Source organism: Pongo pygmaeus, chromosome 4 (genome assembly GCF_028885625.2).
Source record: "Pongo pygmaeus isolate AG05252 chromosome 4, NHGRI_mPonPyg2-v2.0_pri, whole genome shotgun sequence".
Taxonomy (NCBI): domain Eukaryota; kingdom Metazoa; phylum Chordata; class Mammalia; order Primates; family Hominidae; genus Pongo; species Pongo pygmaeus.
Window position 1 is genome coordinate 60581427 of NC_072377.2, and position 15493 is coordinate 60596919.

At 38.5% G+C, this 15493-nt stretch overlaps 2 protein-coding genes across 3 annotated transcripts in view; one reads left to right on the forward strand and one right to left on the reverse strand.

Moving 5' to 3' along the window:
- DHX29 (DExH-box helicase 29) overlaps positions 1 to 1164 on the reverse strand; it is a 52659-nt gene extending 51495 nt beyond the window's left edge. The window contains exon 1 of one of the 2 annotated variants that reach the window (XM_054487951.2): positions 590 to 1164. In XM_054487951.2, coding sequence (XP_054343926.1) covers positions 590 to 764 — 175 coding nt within the window. In that variant the 5' untranslated portion in view covers positions 765 to 1164. The remainder of the gene's footprint in view (positions 1 to 589) is intronic. The other variant, XM_054487952.2, reaches the window with a different exon arrangement.
- MTREX (Mtr4 exosome RNA helicase) overlaps positions 924 to 15493 on the forward strand; it is a 117609-nt gene continuing 103039 nt past the window's right edge. The window contains exon 1 of the mRNA XM_054487953.2: positions 924 to 1339. Within this exon, the coding sequence (XP_054343928.1) occupies positions 1206 to 1339 (134 nt within the window). The 5' untranslated portion in view covers positions 924 to 1205. The remainder of the gene's footprint in view (positions 1340 to 15493) is intronic.

The following is a 15493-nucleotide window of genomic DNA, read 5'->3' on the forward strand; positions in this document are numbered from 1 at the left end:
TCTGCAGCAGGAATCGGCCATCTACAAGTTGAGTTGTCAAATCAATTTGTACAGTAAGCAAAACTGCATGGCGGCAGAAACGAGGGCAATTTTACAATAGGTTACATGTAACCAGTGTGTAAGTCCTGTAATTTTTATTAAGTACTGATTTTTCCAGAACGCATGGAGACACTAGATTGTTGCTGAAAATGATATGAAGAACAGACAGAAAATGGGGCTGGCTGGCACCAGGAGGTCAGGAACTCCACTCAGTACTCGTCTTTGCGTTAGCCTAGCTAGCTGAGATGGTGCTCATGATGGATTCCTGCTGAAACAGGAGCTAATGCAATTATTTTGTTTTTAGAAGGGGGAGAAGTGTGAGTTAAAAGAGAAATGCCAGGCTGCAACAGGGCTACTGTCAGAATTTTGGAGGCCCAAAGAGCTTAGACTTTAAATCTAAAACAAGGCCACCCCATGGGGAGGTAGCAGCTCGAGTGTTAGGAGATAGAAATATTGGGCCCGAAGCTCCTCCCGGGTTCTAAGGCCCTTTCCTCAGGACAAGCAGCAGGGTCTCAGGGCAGACAGCCAGGGGCTGGGGGACCCCTCGTACCTTGCTTGACACGGGGCTCCCTGGCGCTGGCAGCGGTGGCCGGCCTGGACACCGGCTTCTTGCTTTGGGCCTCCCCGGCAATTCCAGCCTCGGCAGATTTGGCTCTGGAAGCAGACACGGCGGCCCGGACCACCGCGGCCGCTGGAGCCTTGTGTTTCTTGTTCTTGCCGCCCATGTCGCAGCTGTGGCAGAAGATCCTTCGCGGCCCAGGCCCCGACGGTACCACTGCACAGCCAAGAAATCGTCACATTCCCCGGCGCCGGGGCTGCCACCCTGCGCTTCGATCCGGGCTTCTCGGGCCGGGGCGACCGCTGCCTCGCAATTGGTCGAATTCAGCAGGCTCCGCCTCCTTGAATCGCCAGCTGCCTGCCACACGCCAGGCGCCGCGCGCCGCCCTCGCTCTTTATCCACTGAGCAGCTTATCCACTTTCGGTCGGAAAGGAAAAGAAAGAAAAGCAGGAAAAAAAAAAAAAGGTCAGGGGAACATTTTTGTCGGCTGCGCGACTCGACTACTTTTGTCTCCTGCGGGCCACTGTTGAGCCTTCACGAGACGTCACTGTCTTCGGTCGCGGGGCATCGTGGGTAGGAGGGAGATTCGCTCTCACTGCTCCCAAAGATGGCGGACGCATTTGGAGATGAGCTGTTCAGCGTGTTCGAGGGCGACTCGACCACTGCGGCGGGAACCAAAAAAGACAAGGAAAAGGACAAGGGGAAATGGAAGGGGCCTCCAGGGTCTGCAGACAAGGCAGGGTAAGGAAGAAGTTCCAGTTGTTGCTTTTATTTTTTTCTCGGTGATGAGGAAGAAAACACTACTCTCTTAGGAAGAGCACGAAAAAGTGAAGTGTACATTAAGTGGCGTTAGGAAGTGAAGGGGTTCCAGAAAAAAGTTGGAGAGGGTGGAAGAATGTTGGTTCGTGGAAGGGGGGTCTTGGAGTTTCCTGGTGTCTGCAGGCAGCGTGATCTTCTGCTTCACTTCCCTTAGATAGAATCGATAGAATCGATGTTACTGATTCTATCCCCATCTTCGCGGTTGTCTCCTGCACCAGCACAACACCTGACACATAGTCGTTAATAAACAAAACTAATGAGTAGTTGAGTAAAAGGTGAAAAGGTTTAGAAAAAATGATATGAATTGATTTGGAGGGGAAAGGACAGATAATAACATGAGAAGGGAGAGACATTTAATCTCCAAGATGTAGTAGTTTTCTCTTCCGTAAAATAGAGATAATAGTGCCTGCCACTGGTGGTGATATGAGGATTAAATGAGATACACGTGTAAAGTGCCTAACAGTGGTTAGCTAGCTATCACTAATAAATGGTAGCTATCGTGAGTTTATTGAGAAAAAATTTAAAAATTGCTGGACCCTACCCATATGTTTAGACTGGTGCATACAGCCACCAGAAAGTGTACAGATCTGTTTATAGTAGAACAAGGAAAAGCTATTACTTGTATTAAATAAAGTAAGGTGATTAATTAACAATCAACAAAATATACTCTTGGCATTGTGGGGCCAGATACCCAATAGATGCTTGAAATTAAATTAGACATGATTTTGCTCTCAAGGAATTTTCGGTGTAGGGAAAGAGAACAGGTACCCATTAAAGAGTTACAGTATAGGTGAGGAGGTGATGAACTTAAAAATGAATGGTATATACAATTAAGTGTTATAAAAGTTCAAGAAAGGGAGATACCTATTCAGGAAGGCTTATTTATATACAAGAGGATATTCTGAGTTAAGGAAATTGTGTTGTTAATGGTGCCAAGTTTGTTTGTTTTTAGGAGCACAAATTGAGTAGAGGAACTGTTTCATTTAGGGACTACAAGAGATAAGACTGGGAATATACATTGATTTGAGAACATGAGGGGCCTTGAATATCAAGCAGAGGAGTTTTGATTTCATTTTTAAAACCCTGTTGAACAAGGTGATTGGATAAGTAGAATGATAGTTTAGGAAAATTAATTTGTCAGTGATTGGCAGAGTACTATAATAGTATAGGGAAAGAAGATAGACACTCAATGAGAAAGTAAATTAGGAAATTATGTTAGTTATCTGGTTATAAAGATGAAAAGAACCTCAACTCAGGCAGTGGCAGAGGAATGAAAAGGTACGAACATGTTAAGGAAAAAATGGACAGGCCTTCATTAATTAAGGAAAACAAGGGAAAGGAAGTCAAAAGAGATGTTTAATTTGCATGTCAGGGTGAAAAAAACAGGGACGTTCAGAGGTTTTGATATAGTGATAACATTAATTTGGCTTGAGACAATGTGAAGGGATGCTGGTATATCTGTAGGAAAATGTCCACTGGGTAGTTTTAATAGGGTTTTGGAGAGAGACCAGGACTGGAGGTATATATTTGAATATCATTTGAATTGGTCTCCTTGAGGTAGAGATCCCTGTGGGGAAGTGACACAACACAGAACTTCTGGAGAGGGTACATAAGCCTAAATAAGAGATTAGAGGGATAACAGAAAATTCTATCAGGAGTGTGAAATGAGTGGAACAAAGTGGAAAAATAGTCTACTCGCATTAAGTTGGATTGGGAGAGTTTGGGGAAGCTTTTCAGAGAAAATAAGAAAGGAGGACCAATTATTTTTATTTCTTTCAAGACAGGAAGTAATAGTTGCTAGAATGTTGGAATGGGCAATTATGATATTATAAAGACAATACATATATAATTTACCATGTTAGTATATACTTTACCTCAAATTTGCTGGGATAAAATGAGTTTGATTTGCAGGGTAGTTGGGGTAAGCTGTTTGACAACCTTCCAGAGTGAAAAGAGGAAATAAAAATCTAATTTACATTTCATTAGATTAGGAAATGAATATTAGAGAAAGGAAATAAGAAAACACAGGAGAACGTTAGTAGCTTAAAGGGTTTTGTTTACTACCAACACTTCTAGCAAGGTCTTCTAGATATTTTTAAGAAAAAAATCCTGGCCGGGCGTGGTGGCTTACAACTCTAATCCCGCTTTGGGAGGTGGAGGCGGGCAGATCGCCTGAGGTCAGGAGTTTGAGACTGGCTTGACCAACATGGCGAAACCCCATCTCTACTAAAAATACAAAATTTAGCCATGCCTGGTGGCAGGCGTCTGTAATCCCAGCTACTTGGGAGGCTGAGGCAGGAGAATCACTTGAACCTGGGAGGTGGAGGTTGCAGTGAGCCGAGATTGTGCCACTGTACTCCAGCCTGGGCGACAGAGCTTGACTCCATCTCAAAAAAAAAAAGAGAAAAAATCCTATTTGCCTGATTGCAGTGGCCATACTAACATTATGCATAGTGTGATTCTCATCTGATCTGTGTAACATAGGAGAGCAAATCATGGAACTTCAGAGGAACTTGCCCTTTATTTAGTATGCTAGACCCAGTGGATGCTTTTTAAAAAAATAGTTTCTTTACCTTTTAGAGATGGGGTCTCATTTTCTCACCCAGGCTGGAGTGTACTGATGCTTAGCAGCTTATGGTAACCTCGAACTCCTGGCCTTGAGCATTCCTGCCACCTCAGCCTCCTGAATAGCTAGAAGTACAGGTACACACCACCATATCGGGCTACTTTTTAAAATGTTTTGTAGAGATGGGTGTCTCACTATGTTGCCCAAGCTGGTTTCAAACTCCTGGCCTCAAGCAGTCCTCCCACCTTGGCCTCTCAAAGTGTTGGGATTCCAGGTGTGAGCCACTGTGCACAGACAGTGAGTACTTTTAAAAAAATCTTTATGAGAATTGTCAAACAATGTATTCTATATATAAAACAGTATGAAGAGCTTCATGTACTCATAACTCAGCTTCACCATTATCAAGTCATGGTCAATCTATTCCTACATTTTTTTTTTTTTTTTTAATCAAATGCAAGTTGTTTTTTCTCCCTAAATATTTCAGTATATATGTCATCCAACAAAACTAATTCCTTAATATCGTTAAATACTGAATCTGCAGTGAGATGTCCCCAGTTGTCTCCGATGTTTTTTGATCATTGGTATTTGAATCAGGATTCAAACAAAACCCTACATTGTTTTTATTGTTATGTCCCTTAAGTATTTTATGCTACAACAGCCTCCCTCTTTTTTCTTTCTGCCATTGATTTCTATTTTGGAGGGATGAGTGAAGGGAGAAACCAGGTCATCTATTCTGTGGAGTTTCCCACATCCTGGATTTGCTTTCTTAAACTGCCATTTAACTTGCTCCTGTATCCTCAAGTATCTTCTGTAAACTGTCCTCATCCCTAGAGCTGCATTTTGTGACATAATAGCCACTATCCTCACATAGCTGTTGAGCACTTAAAATATGAGTTGTCAGAATTGAGATGTTCGGTGAGTGTAAAATTCACACCAGAATTGGAAACGTTAATATGAAAATTGTAAAATATCTCCTTAATTTTAATTTGGTTATAATTGAAATGATAGTATTTTGCATATATTGGGTTCAGTGAAAGATATTAAAATTTATTTCAACAGTTTCTTTTTACCTTTTTAAATGTGGTTATTAGAAAATTTTAAATTACATCTGCAGCTTGTAGCTTGTATATGTATGTATATATACTGGACTGCTCTGATCTAGTGGCTTGATTAGATTCAGGTTCAATTTATTTCCTATTTCATTACATCATAATGTCTGAATATTCTACTGTTCTAAGATTGACAAGTTGGCGAAAATAGTATCACCCTGATTCCTCATCAGCCTTTCACGTGATGGCTTTAGCACCTAGTGATAATTGCCTGGGTCCATTACTTCACTAGTACTTGCACAGTGGCGATTTTCTGTTTTTATCATTTCTCTCTGCATTTATTACCTGGAATCCACCTGTTAAAAAAGGCATTGTCTCATCAGCTGTTTGATTACCTTGAAATACAGTTCATAAAGAAAAGTCAGGATAAATGCTTGATCCTTTAACAATTTTTAAGGAAATGAGTTGTGCCCTAAGGAAGTTTCAGTGGTGACCAACATGGGTGTATGATTATGTTTAGTTTCTGGGTAAATGAGTGGATTTTTATATATTACTCCTTTGCACTTATTTCTTCTTCTTCTTTTTTTTCTTAATCTTATTGGGGTATAATTGAAGTGCATTAAACCACCACAATCAAGATAAACATTTCCATCACCCTCAGGAGTTTTTTTGTGCCCCTTTTTAATACATCCCTATCGTCACCTATCTAGAACTTATATTTTTTAAAATTTTATTTAAATACATTATGTATTCCTTTTACATGGCTTCTTTTACTCAACATAGTGCTTCTGAGATTCAGTCATGTGGTGTATACCAATAGTTTGTTTTTATTGCTGAATAGTATTCTGTTTTATGCATATACCATATTTGTTTATACCTCCATCTATTACTGGACATTTGAGTTGTTTCTGTTACATTTTTTGAAACTTGGATTTCCAATCTTTTGATTAGTGAGTGCTCTTTAGGTTGGCTCTTGTGTGTTTTTGACAAGACATCATCAGTCTTTGATAGCTTATGTGTTTTCTGGATTTTCTGGACTCACTATACACTTTCAGTGCCAAACTTGGAATCAGCCATATCTCTAAGGAGTCTCTAATTTCTTATAGTGAGAAATGTTATTTTGTGCTTAGCGTGCACAATGCTACTGGATTTCATTGCTTTTAGGTTTTTACAGTACAAAGAACTAGGGAATCTTTGTTTTTATAAAAAATAGAATTCATACTGACATTTCCAATACAATTAACATCACAGGGTTTTTATTTAACTTTTTGGATTTTTATAAATGTATCATTTCTCGGTTTTGTTGAAAATCCTCATTCCTAGGCCAGGCACACGGCTCATTTCTGTAATCCCAGCACTTTTGGAGGCTGAGGCAGGTGGATTGCCTGAGCCCGGGAGTTCGGGACCAGCTTGGGCAACATGGTGAAACCCTGTCTCTACAAAAAAAAAAAAAAAATTAGCTGGGTCTTGTGGCACGCACCTGTAGTCCCTCCTAGTTAGGAGGCTGAGGTGGGAGGATTGCTTTAGCCCTGGGAGGTTGAGGCTGCAGGGAGCTGTGATCATGACACTGCACTCTAGCCTAGGTAACAGAAAGAGACGTGTCTCAAAAAAAAAGAAAAGAAAATCCTCATTCCTGCTGACAATTACATAATTAAACTTTTTCTTATATATACTTATAATAGTTTAAAAATAATTTTGCAGTTAATAAGATATTGAATGCAGTTGTGGTTCTTTTTGCCCTCAGAATATATTGTGGTAACAGTGAAAATACTCTGTAGTAGTTCTCTTTTCTGAATGTTTATGCCACTAATTCGATATTTATTGTGTTCATTTGTTTCAGTGTATTTACAGTTTTTAAGAATTGCTAAAAATTAATTTTTAAGAAATTATGTAAAAGATTTTGTAGTTCCAAAATCAAAAGTTTAAAACAGTACACATTCTTGCTTCCATCCTTGCCCCTTCTTCCATTTCCTCCGTCCCCTTTAGTTTTTGCTTTGTCTCTTTTCTTTTTGAAAATATCAAATTGTGTGTACATGTGTGTCTATCAGATGTCTCCATTTCTCACTTCTTGTGCAAAAGGTAGCATTAAAAACTGTTCATCTTTTTTTACTTGATATTTTGACCAAGAGATCATCGTATATCAATATGTAGAGAGCTTTTTTTTTTTTTTTTAACAACTGCATAGTTGCAGTCCTTCAATCAATGTTCTCTGAATGAACATGGTATTATTTTCAGTCTTTTGCTGTTACAAATGATGCAACAGTGTCTGTTTTGTACAAGTCTGTTTCTTGTTGTTGTTGTTTGCCATTTTATCTTTGGAATAGATTCTTAGAAGCAAATTACTAGGTCAAAGACAGTAACTAAGTAGGCATTTTTGCTAGATGTAGCCAAATTCCTCTCCACAGGAGATGTACCATTTTGTGTTTTCAACAGTGTGGTAGCAATGACAGTCCCCCAGTGATGTTCATGTCCCAGTCCCTAGAACGTTTGAAATTCTTAGGTTACTTGGCAAAGGACAAAGTTGAAGATGGAGTTCATGCTGCTAATCAGTTGACCTTGAGGTGGAGAGAGAACTCTGGATTATCCAGGTGGGACCAAAGTAATAACAAGGATTTTTAAAAGTGAAAGAAGGAAGCTGAAGGGAGAAAACCAGAAAGATAGCAACATTAGAAGGGCTCTGGCTGACTTTAAAGGTGGAGGAACGGGGTCATAAGCCAGAAAATGTGGGTGATCTCTAGAAGTGGAAGTGGCAAGGAAATGGATTTTCCCCCAGAGCCTTCAGGTAGGAACACAGCCCTGCCAACACAGCACCCTAATTTTGGTCTTATAAGACCTATATTGCACTTCTTTCTTTCTGAACTATAAAACAGTAAATTTGTCTTATTTTAAGCCAACCATCCCCAACCTTTTTAGCACCAGGGGCTGGTTTCATGGAAGACAGTTTTTCCACAGACCAGCAGTAGGGGGATGGTTTTGGGATGAAACTCTTCCACCTCCTCAGATCATCAGGCATTAGATTCTCATAAGGAGTGCGCAACCTAGATTCTTCACATGTACAGTTCACAATAGGGTTTGTGCTCCCATGAGAATCTAATGCTCCTGCTGATCTGACTGGAGGCAGAGCTCAGGCGGTAATGTTCACTCACTCGCTGCTCACTTCCTGCTATGCAGCCTGATTTCCTAACAGGCCATGAACTGCCCAGGGGTTGGGGGCCCATTTTAAGCCACTGGGTTTGTGGTAATTTGTTACAGCAGCGATAAAAAGTTGATACAAACAGTAATGTGTGAGAGTGCTTTATGGCCTTTTTCACAGTATATTGAACTTGCATTTTTGTCAGTGAGATAGATGAGAAATTGTATTTCAATTCGTGTTAATTTATATTTCTTTTTGTATGAATGAAGCAAAGCATCATGTTCAGAGGCTATTTGATTTTGTGAATTGTTCATACCTTTTTTTCATCTTTAAAAAAATTAATAGTTGGTCCTTCTTAATTTTTAGGACCTCTTTGTAGACTAGGGATATTATTCCTCTAACATAAATTGCAAATATTTTCCCCAATGTTTTGTCATTCAGAAAAATTTTAATATAGTCACATTTGTCATTCTTGTTGCTCTTGGATTTTTTGTCATGTTTTCTTCAAATCCTTATATGGTTTTATTTTTTTACATGTGCATCTGATCCATTTTAAACCAGTGCTTTTCATTGTGTTAAACAGATTGCCCAGATAGTCTAAAATCATTTTGACAAATATTTGTAATTATTATTATTATAATATTTTTCGAGACAGAGACGACAACAACAACAACAAAAACCCATATTCCATTGCGGCATAGAGCAATAGTTATTCCACTGGAGATTACTATCAGGTTAACTTCTTTGTAGCTCTCAGAATAGAACTGTTTCTGAGTATATGTGTACTTCATACAAATCTCCATCAACTATGAAGGTTGTTGTTCTACACTAGCATTTTAAAAATAGTCTGTATTTATACTTATGTATAATTGTACAGAGAGGTATAAGACTGTTGAGCTGGGGGCAGTGGCTCATGCCTGTAGTCCCAGCTACTAGGGAGGCTGGGGCCACCCTGGATGATATAGCTGGGACCCAACTTGAAAAAAAAAAAACCTGTGGAACGCTTACATCATTGTTTTATACCCCGGCGGAAATCAAATAAACACAGTTAGAAGTTACAACGGAAATGTTACTACTGACTCCACAGAAATAAAAACAACCATCAGAAACTATTATGAACACCTCTACACATACAAACTAGAAAAGCTACAAGAGGTGAATAAATTCTTAGACACATACACCCTCCCAAGACTGAGCCAGGAGGAAATTGATTCCCTAAACAGACCAGTAGCAAGCTCCAAAATTAAATCAGTAATAAATAGCCTACCCACCAAAAAAAGCCCAGGACCTAATGGATTCACAGCAGAATTCTACCAGATGTACAAAGAAATGCTGGTAGCATTCCTACAGATATTATTCATAAAAATTGAGGAGGAAAGACTCCTCCCCAACTTATTATGTGAGGCCAGCATCATCTTGATATCAAAAATGGGCAGAGACACAACGACAAAAAACTTCAGGCCACTATCCTTGATGAAATCCTTGCAGAAATCCTCAGCAGAATACTTGCAAACCAAATCCAGCAGCACATCAAAAAGCTAATCCACCATGACCAAGTAGGCTTCATCCCCAGGATGCAAGGTTGGTTCAACATACAAATATCAATAAATGTGAGTCATCACATGAACAGAACTAAAGACAAAAAACCACATGATTATTTCAATACATGCAGAAAAGGCCTTCGATAAAATTCAGCACCCCTCCATGTTAAAAACTCTCAATAACCTAGGTATTGAAGGAACATACTTCAATATAATAGAGCCATCTATGACAAACCCACAACCAACATTATACTGAAAAAGTGAAAGCTGGAAGTATTCCCTTTGAAAACTGGCACAAGGCAAGGCTGCCCTCTCTCACCACTTCTATTCAACATAGTATTGGAAGTCTAGTCAGAGCAGTTAGGCAAAAGAAAAAAAGAAAGGGCATCCAAATAGGAAGAGAGGAAGTCAAAGTGTTTGCAGACAACATAATTCTATATGTAGGAAACCCCATAGTCTGGGCCCAAACACTCCAGCTGACGAACAACTTCAGCAAAGCTGCTGGATACAAAAATTAGTGTACAAAAATGACTAGCATTCTTATACACCAACAATAGCCAGACTGAAAGCCAGATAAGAGAGGCAATCTCATTCACAATTGCCACACACCTCCCCCCTCCCACACACACACCCTAGAAATACAGCTAACCAGGGAGGTGAAAGATACATGCAATGAGAATTACAAAATACTGTTCAAAGAAATCAGAGAAGACACAAACAAATGGAAAAACACCCCATGCTCATGAATAGGAAGAATCAGTATCATCGAAATGGCTATAGTGCCCAAAGCAATGTACAGATTCAATGCTATTCCTATCAAACTACCAATGACATTCTTCACAGAACTAGAAAAAACTACTTTAAAATTTATATGGAACCAAAAGTAGCCAAGGCAGTCCTAAGCAAAAAGAACAAAGCTGGAGGCATCACATTACCCTACTTCAAACTATACTACAAGGCTGCAGTAACCAAACAGCATGATACTGGTACAAAAACAGGCACATTGATCAATGGAACAGAATAGAAAGCTAGAAATAAGGCCGCACATCTACAACCATCTGATCTTTGACAAAGCTAACAAAACGAAGCAGTGGGGAAAAGACTCACTATTCAATAAATGGTGCTGGGATAACTGGCTAGCCATATGCAGAAAATTGAAGGTGGACCCCTTCTTTACACCATGTAGAAAAATCAACTCAAGGTGGATTAAAGACAAATGTAAAACCCAAAACTACAAAATCCCTGGAAGACAACCTAGGCAGTATCATCCTGGACCCAGGAACAGGCAAAGATTTGATGACAAAGGACACCAAAAGCCGTTGCAACAAAAGCAAAAATTGACAAATGGGATCTAATTAAACTTAAGAGCTTCCATACAGCAAAAGAAACTGTCAACAGAGTAAACAGACAACACACAGAATGGGAGAAAATTTTTGCAAACTATGCATTTGACAAAGGTCTAATATGCAGCATTTATAAGGAACTTAAATTTACAGGAGAAAAACAACCCTATTAAAAGGTGGACAAAGGACATGAACAGACATTTCTCAAAAGAAGACATACATGGGGCCAAAAAGCATATAAAAAAAGCTCAATATCACTGATCATTAGAGAACTGCAAATCAGAACCACAAATGAGATACCATCTAACAGCAGTCAGAATGGCTATTACTAAAAACTAAAAAAATAACAGATGCTGTCAAGGTTGCAGAGGAAGGGGATCACTTATAACTATTGGTGGGAGTGTAAATCAGTTCAACCGTTGTGGAAGGCAGTATGGCAATTCATCAAAGAGCTAAAAACAGATATACCATTAGACCCAGCAATCCCATTACTGGGTATATACCCAGAGGAATATAAAGCATTCTACCATAAAGACACATGCATGTGGATGTTCATTGCAGCACTACTCACAATAGCAAAGACATGGAATCAACCCAAATGCCCATCAATGACAGATTGGATAAAGAAAATGTGGTACGTATACACCATGAAATATTATGCAGCCATAAAAAAGAATAAGATCATGTCTTTTGCAGGAACATGGATGGAGCTGGAGGCTATCATCCTTAGCAAACTAATGCAGGAACAGAAAACCAAATACCACGTGTTCTCGCTTATAAATGGGAGCTAAAAGATAACACAAAGAAGGAAACAACAGACACTGGGGTCTACTTGGAGGGAGGGTGGAAGGAGGGAGAGGAGTAGAAAAGATAACTGTTGGGCACTGGCCTTAATATCTAGATGATGAAATAATATGTACAACAAACCCCCATGATGTGTTTACCTGCGTAGCAAACCTTCACATGTACCCCCAAACCTAAAATAAAAGTTTAAAAAGACAAAATACTTCTGCTTGGCACATGTTCTTCTCTAGGCGAGATACAATGGTTGTACACAACGGTCACTGCTTAACTTTTATTACAGGTAGTACTAAATGTCATTTCAGGTAGTGTGAGTACTTAAAAAAACTTACTTGATATAATTTCAGACTTAGAAAAAATATATAAGAATGGCACCAAAATTCTTGTACACTTTCACTCAAATATTCTAAATTTTAACATTTTACCACATTTACTTTATCCTCCCTTCCTCTTTCTTCCCATAATGTGTATGTTTGTGGATATATAATTTTTTCTGAACTGTTTAGAGTAAGTTGCAGATATGTTGCCCATTTACCTCTAGATTTCTAAGTTGCTTAATGTGTATTTTCTGAAAATGAGAGCATTCTTTTATGTAACCACAGTTCAGTTTATAGTTATGAAAATTAGGAAATTATATATTGATACAGTACTGTTACCTAATCAGACTTATTCAGATTTTGCCAATTGCTTTAATGTCCTTTATAAGAAAATAATTCTGTATAGGATTAAGTGATTTGGTTGTCATGTCTTTTTTGTCTCATGTACTATGTACTAGTCTTTGAATTTCATGACCTTAACGTTTTAGAATGTGTTGCTAGGTGTTGCCAAATTCCTCTATAGGTTAGAGATTGATTTTTATCCTCTGTAATTACAGGCTAGTTATCCCAGTTTGGGTTTGTTGGCCAATAAGTTATAATTAGATGTTGGCCAAATTTGATGTTTGGGTTTAATGGCCAATTTGGTGCTCTTTCTTGTGCTATGTATAGAGCATGCTACCCTTATGAACTAAGAAGAATAACATTCTCAGATGGTTTCAATAAATTAAAACCTTATCCTTAAAAAGTAAGCTGGTTATCTACAACACTTCATTTCCAGCCTTTCTGGATAACTCAGATGTTTGTGTGCAAGTTCCACATGTGACATACATACCAAGCTACGAGAGAAATAAATAACTAGAGTCCTAAAAGTCTGACATGCAATATTAAAGAATAATATAGCACTTCTCACCAGAAGTCTTCTACCGTGAATTTCAGTTTCTCAAAGGTTTGGGAACTTTCATGTTTCTTTGCTTTATAGACTTTAACCAGCTCCTAATAGAATGTTTTAAGTATAGTGGCTTAGTTGTTGCTTACTCAGAGATAGAATAATAGAATGTTACACCTAGAAAGGATCTCAGTTATTGTCCAAATGTCTTGTTTTACTGAGGCCCAAGGATGTTGATGACCTGTCCAGAAGAGGTTCACATAAGTAGTCAGCAACAAAAATGGGACTAGAATGAATAGCTTTTTTGCAAAATTGGGAGTGACAGAATTTACAAATTTTAGGTTTTGCTAAATATCAAAGAATGGACTTCATTATGGAAAGGTTGTTTAAGCATGTGGATCAGTATTGTGTTACCCTTTATTAAAAAGTCTTTTTTTTTTTTTTTTGAGACAGACTCCAGCTCTGTCGCCCAGGCTGGAGTACAGTGGTGCGATCTCAGCTCACTGCAGACTCCACCTCCCGGGTTCACACCATTCTCCTGCCTCAGCTTCCCGAGTAGCTGGGACTACAGGTGCCCACCACCACACCCGGCTAATTTTTTGTATTTTTAATAGAGACGACAGGGTTTCACCGTGTTAGCCAGGATGGTCTCGATCTCCTGACCTCGTGATCCGCCCGCCTCGGCCTCCCAAAGTGCCGGGATTACAGGCATGAGTCACCCCGCCCGGCCTAAAAATTGTTTAAATAAAACATAAAGAAAAGTGTGCAGATTATGGGATGGATTTTTAGAGTGTGTGGAACACATCCATGCAGCTACCATTCTGTGCAAATAAATAGAATATTACAACCCCTCTGTGTCCCTTAGAAAAATAACTGTCCTGGTAACAACGTGTGTTAGTTTTTTTTGTTTGGGACTGTTATGTAAGTGGAATCATATCAAATATATTTTTATGTTTGGCTTTGGCTCAACATCGTTTGTGCAATTCATGACTGTAAATGGAATAGCAGTTCTGAGTGTGACTGTTTTGTTACGGGATCAGAGGGGCAAAGTCACAATTTTCCGAAAAGTCTATTAAAATACCCTGTCCTTTTTTAGTTACATATCTGTATAAGGCTAGATTTTTCTTCATATGCTTTGACCGAAACAATGTGTCATAGCAAGTTGAATGCAGAAACAGGTGAGTCCTGCTGTTTTTGTTAAGCCAGACATGAGAGATTTGCAAAAATATAAAAACTATGCCATTCTCATTAAAATTTTTTTAGAAAATAGTTATTTTTTACCAAAAATGTTGCTCATGTTAATATGTAGTGGTTTGAATGTTACCATTTTAAAGTGAATTAATAAGTATTTTAAAAATTTTTAGTCTTAATATCTAATATTGCAAATATCAATAGATACAACCACATAAAATTCATTAGAGTTTCTCATAACTTTTAAGACTGAGAAAGGATTCTGAAACCAAAAAGTTTGAGCCACTGACCTGATATCTGATTTACAATTCTGTCATAAGTAATGACGTTGAGCTCCTTTTCATGTGCTAGTTGCCCATTTGAATATCCTCTTTTCTAAAGTGCCTGCTAAGTCCTTTGCTCATTTTTTAAATTGGGTTATCTTTTAAAAATTGATTTATAATCCTCACCTCTAATTTTCTGTCCTGGTTTAAGAAGTCCGGAAGATAATTTTCTCATTTTATCTTCTAGATTCTTTGTTGTTTTTGCCTTTTCACAGATCTAAAATTCACATGGAATTGATTTTTGTGTATGATGAGGTAAAGGTCAGATTGAATTCCCCTATGGATATTCAGTGTACCAAACATCTATTTTTTTTTTTTTTTTTTTTTTTCTGAGACAGTCTTGCTTTGTCTCCCAGGCTGGAGTGCGGTGGCGCGATCTCAGCTTACTGCAGCCTCTGCCTCGTGGGTCCAAGCAGTTCACCTGTCTCAGCCTCTCGAGTAGCTGGGACTACAGGCATGCGCCATCATACCCAGCTCATTTTTGTATTTTTAGTAGAGATGGGATTTTGCCATGCTGTCCAGGCTGGTCTCTAACTCCCGACCTCAAGTGATCATCCACCTCGGCCTCCCAAAGTGCTTAGATTACAGGTATGAGCTACCGTGCCCGGCTCCAAATGTCATTTATTGTCACTACTTTTGACCAGCAAATCTAATCACAAAAAATTTTCTTCCAAATAGTAGTATCATGCCTTTAGAGAAAGCATTAAATGTTTGTTAAAGGTAACTCATGTTAATGTCTAATGGTGTTTTAATTTACAGTTTTAAAGAAAATATATTTAATAGTTATGTTAATGTGAATTTTAAGATAATTTTAAACCTTCAAAGAAAAATGAAATACAAATGCAGTAGTATTCAGTTTTCCTAGTTATAAAGTTAAGGTATTCTGGGCTTCAGCCAGTTGTTGTTTGTAACATTCTTCTATTTAG